Source organism: Archocentrus centrarchus, chromosome 3 (assembly GCF_007364275.1).
Source record: "Archocentrus centrarchus isolate MPI-CPG fArcCen1 chromosome 3, fArcCen1, whole genome shotgun sequence".
Lineage (NCBI taxonomy): Eukaryota > Metazoa > Chordata > Actinopteri > Cichliformes > Cichlidae > Archocentrus > Archocentrus centrarchus.
Window position 1 is genome coordinate 31,556,407 of NC_044348.1, and position 16,642 is coordinate 31,573,048.

The 16,642-nt window shown below is 41.2% G+C and overlaps 1 protein-coding gene across 3 annotated transcripts in view; it reads right to left on the bottom strand.

Annotated features, from left to right (window-relative positions):
* The window catches only part of akap13 (A-kinase anchoring protein 13), a 123,827-nt gene that overhangs the window by 89,244 nt on the left and 17,941 nt on the right, over nt 1–16,642 (bottom strand). For all 3 annotated transcript variants that reach the window (XM_030757781.1, XM_030757764.1, XM_030757772.1), the window contains exon 2: nt 11,930–11,973. In XM_030757781.1, the coding sequence (XP_030613641.1) occupies nt 11,930–11,962 (33 nt within the window). In that variant the 5' untranslated portion in view covers nt 11,963–11,973. The remainder of the gene's footprint in view (nt 1–11,929; nt 11,974–16,642) is intronic.

A 16,642-nucleotide genomic window follows, 5' to 3' on the forward strand; every position in this document is an offset into this window, starting at 1 on the left:
CTTATTTAATTTCAGGCACTTTCAGCCTTTATCAGTAAGCCGATGAAATGTTGAAGCTGAAACTGCACGTCAGGAATTAGCTTAAGAAAAACTCTGGCTGGTGCAGTAAAACAAGCAAATTTTCCATCACTGCTTAATTAAGAGGAACACTGACAGTGTTCATACTAAATCTTTAACTCTGTTAATCCTGCAGGAGGCAGAAGGCTTTAAAAACTGTGCAAACAAATAAAGGACGTATTTGGATGTGATTTAACGCACGCAGAGGCCTGCAATCGAACTCAGTCCTCTTCTCAGTGGCCTAAGCGTGTTGGTTCATCTGCTTACAGATACCAATCTAATGCTATCAAGTCAGTGTAATTCAATCACTGTTGGTCACTTTAGCATTTATTGATTGGCTGCAGTACCGAGTCTGAACTAGACTCTGGACTAGTGGATCTAGTTACAAACTGAACAGCAGATCTTAAGAGTGAATAACAGCATTTGGAGACTTCAAATCATTTTAGCACCACAGTTGTTGACAGCAATTACATTAATGCCTCAAATTAAATATGGTAATGTTGTATTGATGTTGAAATGCTACACACCACATCATTAACAAACAAACGAGGAGGCAACGTGGAAGAGCAGCTGGACTTCTGCGAAACACAGTGTGAGCGCAGAGAACAGCATAACAAAGCAAAGCTCTACATTCAGCTATGAACCCTTTTATATCCTTATTAAATCAAAAACAAGTAAAAAAAATATATATGGTAATAATAAACACCCCTCAGATGTTTAAGAAATGGATTAAACGGTCTTCTTTTAGAAGCTGCAGTCCCATGTTATTAATTTTATTACTGTTACTATTAATATTTTTAATAGGGGCCTCATTTTTTTCATGCTTTTATAGGTCAGGTTTAAAATGGATTGCTAGCTATTGACATTGTCTCTGCACCATTAAGGGCTTCCACCCAGATATAGCTACCACTGCCCAATAAACTAAATTAAAAAATAGTGCACTTGTGTACAGTTTTTGCACAGCCTGCTCCATTTCTAAAGTGACAATGAGCTGAGTTGTGACTGAGCATGGTGGTGCCATCTGAGGACACAGCGTGGAGGAGGAATATCAACAAAAAATAGGGATATTGTTCAGAAATAGCTGCTTTCCACTGTAGGACTGCAGCTTCTTGACATGGAGGAGGGATAATGGGACATTTCATCCCCCTTAATCTGGCCAGAGCTGCAGTCTTTTTACTGGCCCCGTCCAGTGTGAGCAGTCTGTCGTGACAGGCTGAGCTTAACTGGGTTAAAGGCGTCTCCTCCTTCTCTTATAAAGTAGGACCCTTGTTCCTCACAGGGGGATATCAGCAGGTGGACAGCAGCGAGGCCAACCAACAACCTCAACGTCGGGAGGTTTCTGTTTGGCGGGCCACTGCTGATGCTGAACAATGCGAGGGGGCAAAATGGGCTCAAAGACAACTATATAGTCCAGAAGCCATAGACACAGAATAAAAAAAGCTTTTAGTAACCTTCAGACAGCCAGGACTGCACAATGTGAAGGGTGCAGGCTTTGCTATGCATGGTGAGTATCGGTATTAAAAAGCAGAGCAGAGCCACTGAAGTAAATGAGTAGTAGATGGGAGGAAGCCAGCAGGCATGACATTCTCTCCATTAAAAACTCATCTCTTATCCTGAGCCCAGATTGGAAATTAGGGTTTGGTGCTATTGAAAGGATTGGTACCTCAGAGGATTTGTGAGTTTGTACTCCGTGTGAAAATGAAAACGTATTAGTGTGAAATAAGTTCCACATTTTCACTACGAACAAAGGAGAAGCAAACGGAGAAATGGTTTTCTCTCTATCACTGGAGGCGGGTGGGAAATTACCTCAGTCTGAATACCACTCCGCTGCTTTTTGACACAATAGCTGCTCAGATTTCTTAAAGCGGCCCAGCAATCGCTTTATTCTGTCCAAGTTATTATCCAACCGTTATAAATAACATTATAAGCAACTGATGATTTTCTAACAAAGAAAACTTCAACGGGGATAAAATAACACAAATCATCAAATGTTGTCTATACACTCACGGTGTTTGAAATTAAATTATTGGAACAGAAGAAAATTACACTCATTCTGAATATCAGCTGGATAAGATCAATTTCAGTACTTCTGGGGATAAATGTGTTAGCAGGAGGTGGTGGTGGTGGTGGTGGGGGTGTTCAGAGATGTGAAACATCTGCAGGAGAAGGCGGGGCGTCAGGATGCACACGCCCACTTTGCCAAAACAGGGAAACAAGCACACAGAAGCCCACATAATAAAACTAACCCTGCTCACATCAAGTCTAAAAACAACAGTAATTAAAAACAGGAAAAGAGAAATCTCTCTGTGACTCTGCAGCTTAACACAGAAAAACAAACCTGCGGTTTTAAAGCGGCGCTCAAATGGAAGTCTTTCAGCCACACCGTATGACTGTGCTCTCTGCTGGTTATAAGTACTTAACTAAGTGACCTGCTGGGGTATTGACCTGCTAATCATGAAGCTTCAACAGGGAACAGGCAGCTTTTAAGCAGCATCAAAAGCACAGCTGGAGACTATGAACCCAACCCCCTCTTTTTAAATATGCATGTATGTGTGTGTGTGTGTGTGTGTGTGTGTGTGTAGCCTTTTCCACACATCCTGCTGCTGTACTGGTTTCACCTATCCAGGTAAGGTAGTAGGGCTGCATAAAACGATTATTTTAGTAATCGAGTATTCTATCGATTATTCCAGCGATTAATCGAGTAATCGGATAAGAAATACTTTTTTTTATTAACAGTTTATCTGCATATTTTAACTTCCGTAATGCAGTTTCTCGCCATGTGAACAAACAGCGGTGAATGGAGCAGCTACAAAGTTCTCTTTTCTTCACCTTAACACTTGCTGATCAGGTGCTTGATGAAGGACCTCCAGCTGTTTCACAGATTTAATGGTGGTTACTAAAAGAAAAAGCTGCTGTTTTGGACGCTGGAAAAACGTTTCCTTTTTCACTACTTGAGCTCACCGTCACAGCTTCGCCTCTTTGCGCTTGCGCAGTTAAAACCGCTGCCTGCTATGAGTGTTTTGAAAAACTAGTGGCTGCGGGAGCCATAGCGCATGTGTGAGTAATGGTGTAATGCTTTGTATTCACAAGCATTCTCGAAAATACGTTTCTACTGCAGGTCTATATTTAGTCACTAATAAGGGATTAAAGTATAAAAAATATTTTGAAGGAGCCCCTCGGTCCTGGGGGGCGGGCCTTCCGGTACCGAACCATCGCTAGTGCTAATGGCCCGCGCTCGCTAGCAAACCAGTTCTGGTAGCTACAGCTGAAGTAAAGACAAAAATAACAACACACACAGACACACAGAGAGCAGTGGAGGCGTGGAAATGCATGTCAGCGACAGTTGCCACCCGTCCCGTAAAGTACGGAACACGGCATGTTACGGAGCCGTATTCCACGGAGTCCCGTAACATACGGGGTTCTGTATTTTACGAGACAGGTGGCAACTCTAGTGATGATCCACTCTGTGTGAAATGAAATCCATCGCAGCGACGGAGAGCTTTTTAGAATGTGTGCTTGTGTATACGTGAGTGATACACACTCCAGTCCAGTAGGTGGCGGTAATGCAGTTCTATGTTGGTTTGCCAGCCCCCAATAAACCCACAAAAAAACGTCAGCACTAATGCTGCTAATGCTAGTGAGGAGCGCCGCTTACACCGAGACAGCTGAGCGCTGCAGAGTTTAAACGAAGCATCGACACAGTAAATTTGTGTCGATAAATTTTTAGAATCGATTTAATCGAGTTAATCGATGAATCGTTGCAGCCCTATAAGGTAGTGCTTGGTTTTAAACATTTGCATGTTATGAATTCACACCAATGATGATCTGAGAACTCCTATTGAAGTTTCAGTGAATGTTCAGCTGACTCTGGCTTAGTTTCTTACTATAGGCAACTCAATATGGAAATTTACTTCACTGTGCCACCCAAACTAACTGTCAAGACCTCACAGGGACACTTAACATGCTCAACTTTTAAGTACAGCTGACCGACCTTTGAACCTTTATGTCCACTCTGTCAGACGCTTCTTTTGGATGCAGCAGACTTCAACCTTTTGCACGGTTTACCCCCTTTGCTGCTTTTGTTGCCAATATACAATTTCAAAGCCAATTTATGGAGATTCCACAGCAAAACCAGCCCCCCGTTTACACACTAACGTGAAGCATTGCCAGAGCAAATTAAGCAACCCACATCTTCCATTTTACAAGACTGCTGACATAGAGAGCATCCCTCCTCCCTGCAGGAGGTAAACATGCACTAAGCAGCAGGTTTCATGTAATTAAATATCTGTATTGCCAATATGTGAACCGACTGTAGCATAACCTACAAAAACAAGGCCCATCACCGATGGGGGTATCCTCCGGCAATTAATGGAAATATAAAATAAATGTAGAAGTCAGGATAACGTTACAGCCCCATTTCATAATAGAAAACCCTTCAGCAGACATCTTATTACCTTCTGCTAAACTATTGTGCCCTAATTTGGAGGCCTTGCCCTAAACTTCACCCCTGGGTTAGTAAAGATATAATACATATTCTAGCAAAAACATGTTTTTAATATTAACAATACTCATTAAATCAAAACAATTTTAAGCATGCTGTAAGAGACTGATATTCTGTGATTATCTTTAACATTTCTACAAAAACTTTTTGGTCACCACAAAAAATGACCTAGGCTGGATATGGCGGATCCCCACTTTCTCCATAGCCAGTCACACAGCACAATATGATCACATGATAAGGATAAGCCAGTCAGGCGTGAGAAAGACGTTGATATCATTAGCACATATTATCATAACATCAGAAGCCTGCAATCCTCCGTGCTGTTTACTCTCTACTTCAGATGAGTACAGCCAAAGAGTACTAAAAATCCAACTCCTTTAAACTCCTTTGAATAATGAACAAAAACGTGAAACATCATGTTTTGTACTCCAGGTAAAGCTAACATGTCACACTTACCCCACAACTATTCACTGATTTGAGAGCAGTTTAGTATAAGAGACAATCTTTGGACAATGGTCATAATACACTGCTCAAAAATTAAAGAAAAACTTTAATTGACTTGATGCTATACTCTGATTAAACTTCTTGGCTATTTGATCTGGTCGGGTAAGTAACGGAGTGGGGTTGTTAACCAGTTTCAGCTGCTTTGGTGTTAATGAAATTAACAACAGAGCAGGTCCACAAGATGGGCAAAAATGACACAACCCCATAACCATTACAGGTGGAGGCCACTGATATTTTTCCGTCCTCCTTTTCACTAGTTTTGCATTTGGCTAGGGTCAGAGCCACTACTGGTAACATGAGGCCATAAGTGGACCCTACAGAGGTTGCACAGGTAGTCCAGCTTCTCCAAGATGGCACGTCAATATTTGCCATTGACAGATGTTTGCTGTGTCCCCCCAGCACAGTCTCAAGAGCATGGAGGGGATTCCAGGAGATAGACAGTTACTCTAGGACAGGGCTGTAGAAAGTCTTTAACCCATTAGCAGGACTGGTATCTCCTTTGTGCAAGGAGGAACAGGATGAGCACTGCCAGAGCTACAAAATGACCTCCATCAGCCTCTGGTGTGAATGTCTGGCAAAACAGTCAGAAACAGACTTCATGAGAGTGGCCCGAGGGCCCAGTGTCCTCTAGAGGGCCCTGTGCTCACTGCTTAGCACCATGGAGCCCAACTGGTACTTGCCATAGAATACCAGAATTGGCAGGTCCACCCTGTGCTTTTCGCAGATAAAAGCAGGTTCACCCTGAGCAAATGTGACGGATAAGAAAGGGTCTGAAGAAGCAGTGGAGAACATTATGCTGCCTGTAACATCGTTCAGCGTGACCAGTTTGGTGGTGGGTCAGTGATGTTCTGGGGAGGCCATGAAGGGATGTGAAGACCTCTACAGACTAGGTAACAGCACCCCAACTGCCATTAGGTATCGGGATGAAATCCTTGGGACTCATTTCTCAAACCCTACGCTGGTGCAGTGGGTCCCAGGTTCCTACTGGTACACCTCATGTGGTGAGATTATGCAGGCGGTTCCTGGAGGATGAAGGAGTAGATACCATTGACTGCCCCCCACCACCACACACACACACACACACACACACACACACACACACACACACACACACTCGCCTGATCTAAATCCAATAGAACATCTCGGGCCCACTCGACCCCATCAGGTTCCCTCAGACTGTCCAGGAGCTCACTGATGCCCTGGTCCAGATGTGGGAGGAGATCCCCCAGGACACCATCCATCGTCTCATTAGGAGCATAACTGATGTTGTTGGGAATTCAAACACATGAGGGCTGTACAAACTACTAAGCAGTATTTTTTCACTAGCGTGCCGCATCATTTTTTTTCACTTTGATTTTTCTGGGGGTCTTTGAATTCATCCCTCTGTAGGTTGATCATTTTCATTTCCACCTAAAGATGTGGCATCCTTTCCCTCCTAACAATTACCCAGTCCATATCACTACAGATGTCAAACATGATTTTTTCCCCCCAGAGATCTTGTGTGTTTTCAAAGTGTTCCTTTAATTTTTTGGAGCAGTGTTGTTCCCAGTGAAAATCAAATCATATTTCAAATAGTATTTTTGCATGAAGTCACGTAACAGTGCAAAGCAAATGTATATAACTGTATATAAGAGCAATACAAGATGGGCTACCATCTAGCATGGGTGGCTTCATCATGTCAGTCAATTCTGTAAATATTATAGCAGTGATCACTGATCAGAAATCAATGTGCTGGCCTCTTGTTTGCTGTATATAATATACAGTCATGAGAGAGAAAGAAAAAAAATAAGCAAACCCTGTAATTCAAAAACTGGTGAAACCACCTTTAGTAGCAATAAAGAAGTAATAATTTCCTGTATGACTTTATCAGTCTCTCACATCATTGTGGAGGAATTTTGGCCCACTAGTCTTTACAACGTTGCTTCGGTTCACTGAGGTTTGTGGGAATTTGTGTATGCAAAGCTCTCTTAATGCCCCGCATTTCTGGACTGGACTTTTGAGCGACTGCGATACTGTTTTCTTTTCCAGGCATTCTGCTGTAAATTTGCTACAGCGGTTGGGATCATTTTCAGTCAAGCTGTAGCTGTCAGACAGATGGTCTCACATTTGACTCTAGAATTAAACAACAATAGAACAAGAGTTCACGGCTCACTCGATGGCTGCAAATAAACCCAAATTATCAACCCTTCACCGCTGTGCCTCACAGCTGGCATGAACTGGTGATATGCTGTGTTTGGTTTGGCACTGTGTATTATGGCCAAACACTTCCAACTTGGCAAACATCTTGCAACTTTGCAAAGCTAGGCCATGCTGCCATGTTCTTTTTAGAGGCCTTTTCCAGGTAACCCTTCCATACAGGCCTAATTTTTTGTAGTCTTTTTATAACTGTCCTGTTATGAACTGGGTGTTCTGCAGATTCTCTGAGAATTGCATAGTCTGAGCTTGTGGTGAATTTGCTGGGATGTCCGTGGCACTGTGTTAACACACACCTGAATGCGCTAGACCAGCAAACTGCCCAAACTGATGATCAGTTAATCAAATTGAGTGATTGGCTGTTAATTCGTATGGAAGCAGTAAGGGTGCCCTTAGTTTTTCACAGGACGCCACAGAGGACTTCATAGAGTAAAAACCTTCTTTTTCACATGATTATACATGAAATACAGTACATACAAAAGTCCAACATAATGCATGACAGCTGTGTGTGCGTCTCATAACTGTTTTGGCTGTGCAAGTACATGCCGTGTCCAAACGTCAGCTGTGGAATGTCGACTGCATTTCATTTAAAAGGCTGCGGGTGTCATTAATAAAATGGTGTAACTGTAGTTATGCAGAGAAGCTTTAATCTGGAGGCCATCACCAAGCAGAGAGATCACAGGTTCAGCCCATATAACTGGTACCATGCCCACAGTCATGCATGCTGTGTTAACCACTGAACCCCTACCTGCTTATTTAATTGTAAGCCGCTCTGGAAACATTGTCTGCTAAATGCCAAGAATGTAAATAGCATGTTTACTCACAGCTAGAACAACAGAGTCTCTCGCTGTTTTGGAAAGAGAACTCATTTTGTTAAGAACACCCACAACTAATCCCCTGCCTAACAAATCATGTAACCCTCACCCACTGCTCTCTAAAATAAAATCAGCTCTTACTCAATTTCTTTACCCATCATATACTCATTAAAAAATCCTTCTGTGGCCAAAGGGATATTGCAAGAATATCAAGGCCTTGACCTTTGGCCTCCTCAAAATATGTTGCTTCTACAGTTAGTTCTACACTTATGAACTGGGACTGCCATTTTTACTCACTCTGGATGGTAGAGCCCATTAACTATGTCTTTTTTTTTTTTTTAAAGATACAATTACAGACTGTCTACTTAACCCCTATGAACTGTCTTACTGTGAACTGCTGTGATAAGTTTCTAAAATCTGATGTCTAATGAGGCCTGACTGCCTGCCTGGTTCCACTGAGGGGTTTGAGTGTAAATCACAGATAAGGTTGTCTGGGTGGTTAATGTGTGAGCCAGTCTAGCCTAGAGAGACGCACACACACATACACACACACACACACGCATCTCTCACTTATCTCATTTCCTGTGTACCTTCTACACCTGCCAGTGATAGGCGACCAGTGCAGCCTCTAAGATACTAAACTCAGAAACGTCCCCCCAAAACACAAACCTCATTAAATATGTATCAAATAATGCAGCACCCAGAGACATTTTTACACTACCTGGAACTTTATTGAGAACCCAATTCAAAAGTAAATAATTAAGAGTTATGAATGAATGGCATTATAATATAAAGGCGATCCGGTATATCACTGGAGATATCCATGTTATTACTTAATTTCGATAGGTGCGTTTAACTTAATGTTAGTTTTCAAGTTTGCAGAATTTTTTAAAGAAAAAACTAACTTATCAGTTTTTGCAGTGTTACGCAAACTCACTGCACTTTAGAGGAACCGAGTGGAAAAAGTTTTATGGCCTGATTAGCAATATGAGCAGCAATGCAAAGTTTTACATTTATAATTAAACACCAGGTGTGGTAATAAGCTTCGGGTAGTGACAGCGAATGTAGCTGAATAATTAAAACTGCTCGGCAACCTGAACTACCTCACGTGACTGTAACGTAGCAATACACCTGACTGAACTGACTGAGAATGAAAAGAGACTCAAGCATGCAGCCACATGCTAGTGACCTCTTGAGGCCATCTTCAAAACAGAGTCAATCCCAACAGACTCCAATGTCAAAATGTCCAACTAAATAGCATCAATAGCCTCGTGTAAATTAATTAATAGCTTGGTACAAAAAAATGTTTTGGCTATAGATAGTTTCCCATGAGATGGACGAGTGGAGGGTAATTCTTTTAATAACTCATCCATCTGGATCCAAATATGTCCATATATGGTCACTTCTGGCTCCAAAAACCAACATGGTGATGGTCAAAACACCAGAACTGAGGCTACAAAAGGCCGAGTACACAAACCAACGAGTGATGTTGCAGCGGCTATGTCCATCATTTATGATGCCTCAGCGTATGCCTTTGTCAAGTACTTTATTCCCATAGACAACTGCACAGAATTCTGTCATTACTATATAATTTAATTACATATTTATTTTTTTGGGCAAAATAAAATTGGTTTTGTGTAGTCGTTCTTGAATTTTGACCAACAAAATCGAACCAGTTCAAAATAACAACAAACAGATGTACAGATAATAGCCCAAAAACATATACTTCCCAAATAATCAGAGTCTGTAGGTACTGCAAACAAATGGAAAAAGTCCGTATATCAGGGACATCGTGGGCGACATGCTTAACCTGCCGCCTTGATCTCAAACACCCCTCCATGTGGTTAAAATATAAATTGATGAATACATAAAAGGTTACCGTATTTTCCGGAGTATAAGTCGCACTTTTTTTCATAGTTTGGCTGGGGGTGCGACCTATACTCCGGAGCGATGTATATGTGACATTTATAACACATGAACCAAAATACTCCAGCCACTTGACATCTCCGTGAACTGCAGCTTTAAGGCAGTCTTGCGTAACCTGTGGGCGCAGTGGATGGTGGATGGAGAGCACAGCTTAACGGCAACTGGGAGAATGCGCCACCCAACTTTCCTGGAAGTCATTGGATGGATCAAGAAAACATGGGCTTCAGTGACAAACCATCCTGTTGGGATTCAGAAAGGCTGGAATAATTGGAACTGCAGCTGACGACGAGTCTGACTAACGCGACACAGAAGAGGAAGCGGCGCTTCGTCTACGGAGTGTACGGAATTGTTTAGAAGTGACACCGAGGATGAAGAATTCAATGGATTGATGGTTTGGTTAACTTGTTAGTATGTTCTTTATGCTATGGTTATCTGAATAACTTAATGTTACGTTAACATACTGTAGCGATTCTCTTAGTTAGAGAGCGTGTTGATGTTGTGGGATTTCGGACTGTTCGGGAGGTTCGTGAAGGCAGCATGGAGAGAGAGAAAAAGACCGAGAGCTTGCCTGTGTGTGTGTTGCTGTTCCGCTGTTGTAGTTGTGGTTGGCGTGGCTGTGGACTACAGCAGCCGTTTTTCTGTTAATAAAGACGACCTTTGTTGTGAATATCGCCGACTTTGGAAGTGTGTTTACAACGTTACAATACCGAACACGTGTTCGTTGTGCGTCATGTAGCTGAATGTGCTACGTTAGCATAACGTAGGTGTAACCGTGTTCGTCCTGTTCTTTAATCCATTATTATTTTAAATTGCCGTTCAAGATGGAATTTGTGCTCTGAGTCTCGGATTCTATCAACCCCCCCCCCCCCAAAAAAAGTGCGACTTATAGTCCAGTGCGACCTATATATGTTTTTTCTTCTTTATTATGCATTTTTTGGCTGGTGCGACCTATACTCCGGAGCGACGTATAGTCCGAAAAATACGGTACTTTTGGCTGCTCACAAATAGTCGCCACAGCGGGTAGCTCTACATGTTTGATTTGGCAGATTTTTTTTTTATGCCGGACGCCTTTCCTGATGCAACCCCGAAGGCATTTGTGTTTCCTCATCAATCAAAAACACAGCATGGCTTTGAACGCTTATGATCGACTTACCATGAACAAAAAGATGTTTGGAAGGCTGGCTGTCACTGAGGCTGTTCATTGTCCATTAATTTATCTTTTTAAAGTTGATGTACTAAGGCATGGTTACGATATCTATATACTTCAAAGATGCACAACACTAGGTCAGGGTATGGCTGACGTGGGCCTCAAAAAGGAATGAATTGAGGAAACCACTTCCAGACTAGAGACTGACTAGAGCCAAAGTGCTTAAACTTTCTTTTTTTTAATGATGCGTTTGAAAGAATAATTTCATGTTGTAAAAACTGCGGCTATTATTTTGTCAGTCACTTCCTAATAAATTATTTGGGTTTATTTTCTTAACATCCCTGGTGTGTCAACATTCAAAATGATGACTTAATACACAAAAGTAGACGGTAAGAAGAGCGGAGACCATTTTCCAGTCAGCAAACATTAAACATCCAGTTCATTTGCATACAGTTCAATATGCTCTCCACTATCTGTTCCTGCACACTCACACAGCTGTTTTCAGTTATTCCTGTTAATTAGACCTATCCTCAGGTGGAAAGGTGGGATGTCAGGAAAAGCTATTCCATGAATTACATGAGGTTATCAAACTATGTAAACAAATATTGATAAAGAATTAGGCTTTCCCAGCTCAACAGGTTCAACAGATCAAGCACCTTTACCACCACACCTACACAGCCCTGAGACGTGTGAATAAAGAAGTGTTAAGAGAAAGAAAAAAAAATAATTATGTGCACTGGAAAAACAGCTTCTCTGCAAGTTGAAGTGTGATTAAGTGATACTTACATACAATGGAGCTTGCTGTGGATTGAGTTTCATGTCCCTGGACACTGTAAAGAGAACAACAAATTAAAGGTTACAACGTTAACGTGGCCTCTGTACTGTGATGCAAAACTGTTTGGCCATTGGGGGCACCACAGCAAACTGTAAACACAATATTAACCAATCAGCAATTTGGAAAATTGACACTCTTAGCAATATAAGGTTAGCTGCAAGCACTGAGCAACATTAGCATATATTGACATCTTGGGTCTAAAACTGACTTTGCATGTATTAACAAATGCTAGTGTTACTGTTACACTGAATTATTTGTGGCAGCAAACTCGACTGCCACATAGATTTTTATATTTTTATTTTTTATCTCCTTACTATTCAAAAGAGGCAAAGTTTTATTCGATCACGGAGCTGCGTGCTCAACTTCTTCTTGACCTGCTCTCGCTCGCTCTCACACAAACACTAAAACAGACCGACACACAGTGAATAGTCCTTCTTCAGAGTGCACACTATCTGAATGCTGACATGGGAGGAAGGATTATTCTTGGCCTTTCGCTGCAGAAAAAGTGATATCATCAATCTGGAGTTCATAAAAGTCACCAATTTTTCTTTACAATGCCGTAACTCATCAAATAAGTTATTAGCATGATTATGCACAGACAGAAAGAAAGAGCTGAAGTTAGCTTTCAGTGAGCAGCAGGTTACCACTCTGTTAATAACTCCCAGACCTGCAAGCAAACCCTGCTAAGGCTGATTCTTTAACTCTGATGCAGAGTATTGATGAATATTGCAAAATATATCTAAGATTTAAAAGGGCAAAGACAGTCTGAAGCAGAGGTTTTCATAGACAGAACCTAAAATCTCAAGGAGAATACACAATGGTCCAACCAGTGTGATAACTTATCACTTAAATTATTTATCTCAGTATTTCCAGACTTCAACCAGCACTGCTGTGGCAGCTGAACCAAGCGAGGGTCAGGAAGAGATATCTATAGCTAACATGAGGAGGAGGAGGACAGCAGCCAGCATGCCGCTGTGGGAGAGCCACAAAGGGCAGAAGCAACAGATGAGATACGCACACTGAAAACGCCTTCTTGCTAGCTGGTAATTATCCTCTGAGGGTTCATCAGTAGAAGCGACATCTTTCACTTTATAGAGTAATTTAGTCTAAACGAAAAACTCCTTATATAACTCCTCTTCCTCCGAAGAAGAGCTATACGCTACCTGCCCAGACAAAGGTAGGTGTGAGCTTGTGTACACATATAATAGAGCATTTAGCTTAACAGCCTTAACAGCCTGCTATTTCCCTAGGCAATTGGTAGATACCAAACAAATGATTCATCAGGTAGCCAGAAACTCAGCTTCACATGAATGCCCTTACTCCTCCATGTTCACTGTATGTGTAAATAAGCAAATAATTTCTAACACGTCAGTCATAACAACATAATGAATTGATAATATATCAGCCATTGCTCCACAAGTTTGTCGCACAGCCCAAAGTGGACAGAAAATATCAAATAATGCAGATTACTGTATGTAAGCTTAGTGGGTTTTGTTTATTATCCTTTCAGGAAATCCTTTAAGTCTGTGACAAATGCCAGTCAAATACATATAAAGCAAAAGAAATTTGATTATTGACCAATTGGTTACACTGACATTGGTTATTTTTGAAAATCCAAAATCAAATCCAACAAATTATAACTCCCCCTATTACTCCTATTATTTTTTAGCTTATTATTTAGCATGTATTTTGAATATATACTTTCCATAAAACAGTATTATAATTATATTTCTAAAAAATATATACATTTCTCAAATTATTGTGTAAGACTGCTTTCCATCCTTGGGCCTTCCTTTTGTACAGCATAGACATTTATTAATAGAGAATACAGGGTACAGGGACTACACACGTAATATATATGTAAGTAAATTAAATCCAAAACTGATTAAAAAAAATTATTTATTTTTTCTTTGGCTTTGGATAAAACTGCTTTGGGATTGCCAAAAATGACTCTATGCAGGAAAAACCCTGGAAGCTGGAATATTAACCACTATCCATACATTGGAAAATGCTAGAAAACTGCCACTGAAACCATTCCCTCCTCTAAAATACCTGTTGTTGGTTGGTTGAAAGATTTTTCACTGGATACTGGAACAATAAAACGAGGTATAAACGTTGAACAAAAAGTACGTACATCAGCTCGAGCAGCTTCAGAACATTACTGCCGACACGGTGGCAGTTAAGCTTGACCCTGGCGATTATCCCAACACTCGGCGGGAGGTTAATGGTGCTCGATTACAGAACAGACGTACGCTGGATCACACGTGGTTTCCTGCCTCCTCTGATCACTGATTAGTTCTTCACTAAAAACATGAAGCAAGGAAATTAAACAAAAAAAAAAAAAAAAGAATTGACTTTTTGTTTTTTTAACAAGGATTTCTATGATGAGTTAGTAGGATTTATCAGCATATGTTCACATTTGATTACTCACGCCCACTCGAGGACACAGGCCTCAAAGCCTTTCTCTGGGCACAAGGTCAGAGGCAGTGGGTGTGTAATTACATCCAAACAAATGCATAACAGCTACAGACGTGAGGATGAATGGATGGGAAACCTCTGCGCTGATCTTTCTTGAGGAGATATTGGGCTGCTTGTGTTCATCAATGAGCCAAGGGACCGCTCGCCTTTGAGAGACTGTATTCTCCTCGGTTATTTGCAGAGACAATTTTCTCTTTTGTTTGCTGTTCTCTGGCACTAAAACAAGTCCTTGCTGCTGGCCTCACTGGTCAGCAGTGCATTAATCACATGAACCCCACAGCGGGGGAGGCGGAGGCATCAAAAAAAAAAAAGGCCGAGACCTAATGAGTTCAGCAGAGAACTCCGAAAGAGTCAACGCTGGACTCGACAGTGCGCTGAAGTGCAGCGAGACCGATTCACTTTCTGTAGCCCAAACCAAACATTTTTCCACTTTTCTGCTAAATAAATAGGCTCGAGCTAGAATTAGGCGGATCAGGTAAGGGGATAATCAGTAACTCTAATAATACTCTGGAGTCTAATCCTCTTGCCTTAAGTGCACTGGGCCAGAGACCAACTTCCTCGCTCATCACATGCACAACATTGACTGATAAGACTCTCACATAATGTCCCCAACAGTCCAACTGCGTCTTTTATATTTGATATTTTGGACATTTGTCATCACCTGGTGCTCTTTTTATGACTACTCCAGGCTAGATATGAGTAGCAGTCTTTACTCAAGGACATTTCAACAAGCCAGACTGACGGTTTTATGACTGGTGCAGTCACTGGGTCCTTGTTATTTCGCTAACATGATATCTAAGTGACCACTGACCTAACTCGTTGCGCAATAAGCGAATACTTGGTAGAAGTAGAAGAAGAAGAAACAGCCTTTATTGTCCCACAGAGGGGAAATTTGGGTGTAACAGCAGCCGCAGTTATTATAAATATAAATAAAGATATAATAATTCACACTATTAAGAAAAGAATATATATAAAATCAACAAACAATATTAACCTTAATACTACTAATAATAACACTATATACAATGTACATGATGTGCCTGTATGATGCTGTGCTACATTCACATTTTTCACCATTGAAGACAGAGATGATAACATTTACTCATCCAAAGAAGGTTTCTGTGCCCTTTATCAGCTCTGCTTTATATCTGTGACTCCTTCGCACAGCAGCTTATTCTGCTCACTTCTTCACATTGGTTAAGAGAGCGGAAAGTCCTTGTGACACCCTTATTTTGCCAGCCAGTCACGGTAAATATTCCCCGTGAATCTTTCTGCGAAGAAGCGCTTGTTGAGCTCTTGTTTAGTTTTAAATATCTCTTTAGCACCTACGGACCCCAAGGACAAACAGAACGAGAGGCAGCTCGCCCGGTCAGACGGAGCGCAGGAAGCAGCAGTGAAACAGCAAAACAGTTCAAGTTTGCAAATATTTAGTTAGCAGTGAAAATAAAATAAGTGCGCAAGTGCAAACTAGAGTACAAAAGTTAAACACACTTGAGCAAGAAACACACTATCTACATGAACTTTGGCCATTTTGAAAATAATCCAAGCTAAACACTGGGTAGCAGTGTGACCATCCAGCTAATCCCAAACTTTATCCACTTCTGTTTTTGACTTCCTTATTCCTGAGATGATGCAGAGCTGTGCATTACAAATAAAGGGAAATTGACTAAGATATACTGCATCATAGTAGGAAGTAATTGCTCCACTGTCTGCTTTGGGTTCATGGAGTGGGGCCTTTAATATTGCACCAGACCTCCAGAATTTCCTCTTGGGTGTGACTTTTAAGCTAACCGAAGGACCTTTGTTCACACACTGTTCATATTTTCATGGCAGCTAACTTCAGCTTCATGACTAACAGGCAGAAACCACACAGAAAGTGAACTAACTAACCTACCGACACACCTGTGACAAACATGTTCATAAAATAATTTCCTAGAATCAAGTTGACTGTCACCTGACCAAAGGTGGGAGATATAGTGTTGTCATACTCTTCCATGACACAGATTTACAATACAATCATTATTGTGATAAACACACACACACACAGGCACATGTGCATGCTTAGGTTTTTAAATAAACTATGTCACTTCCACTGGTTACCTTGAACAAAAGCATTCACCTTTGAGGACTCTTGCGTAACATAATCTATCCTAAAAAGTGAAGGCCGGGCCTTAAACCAAATGTCA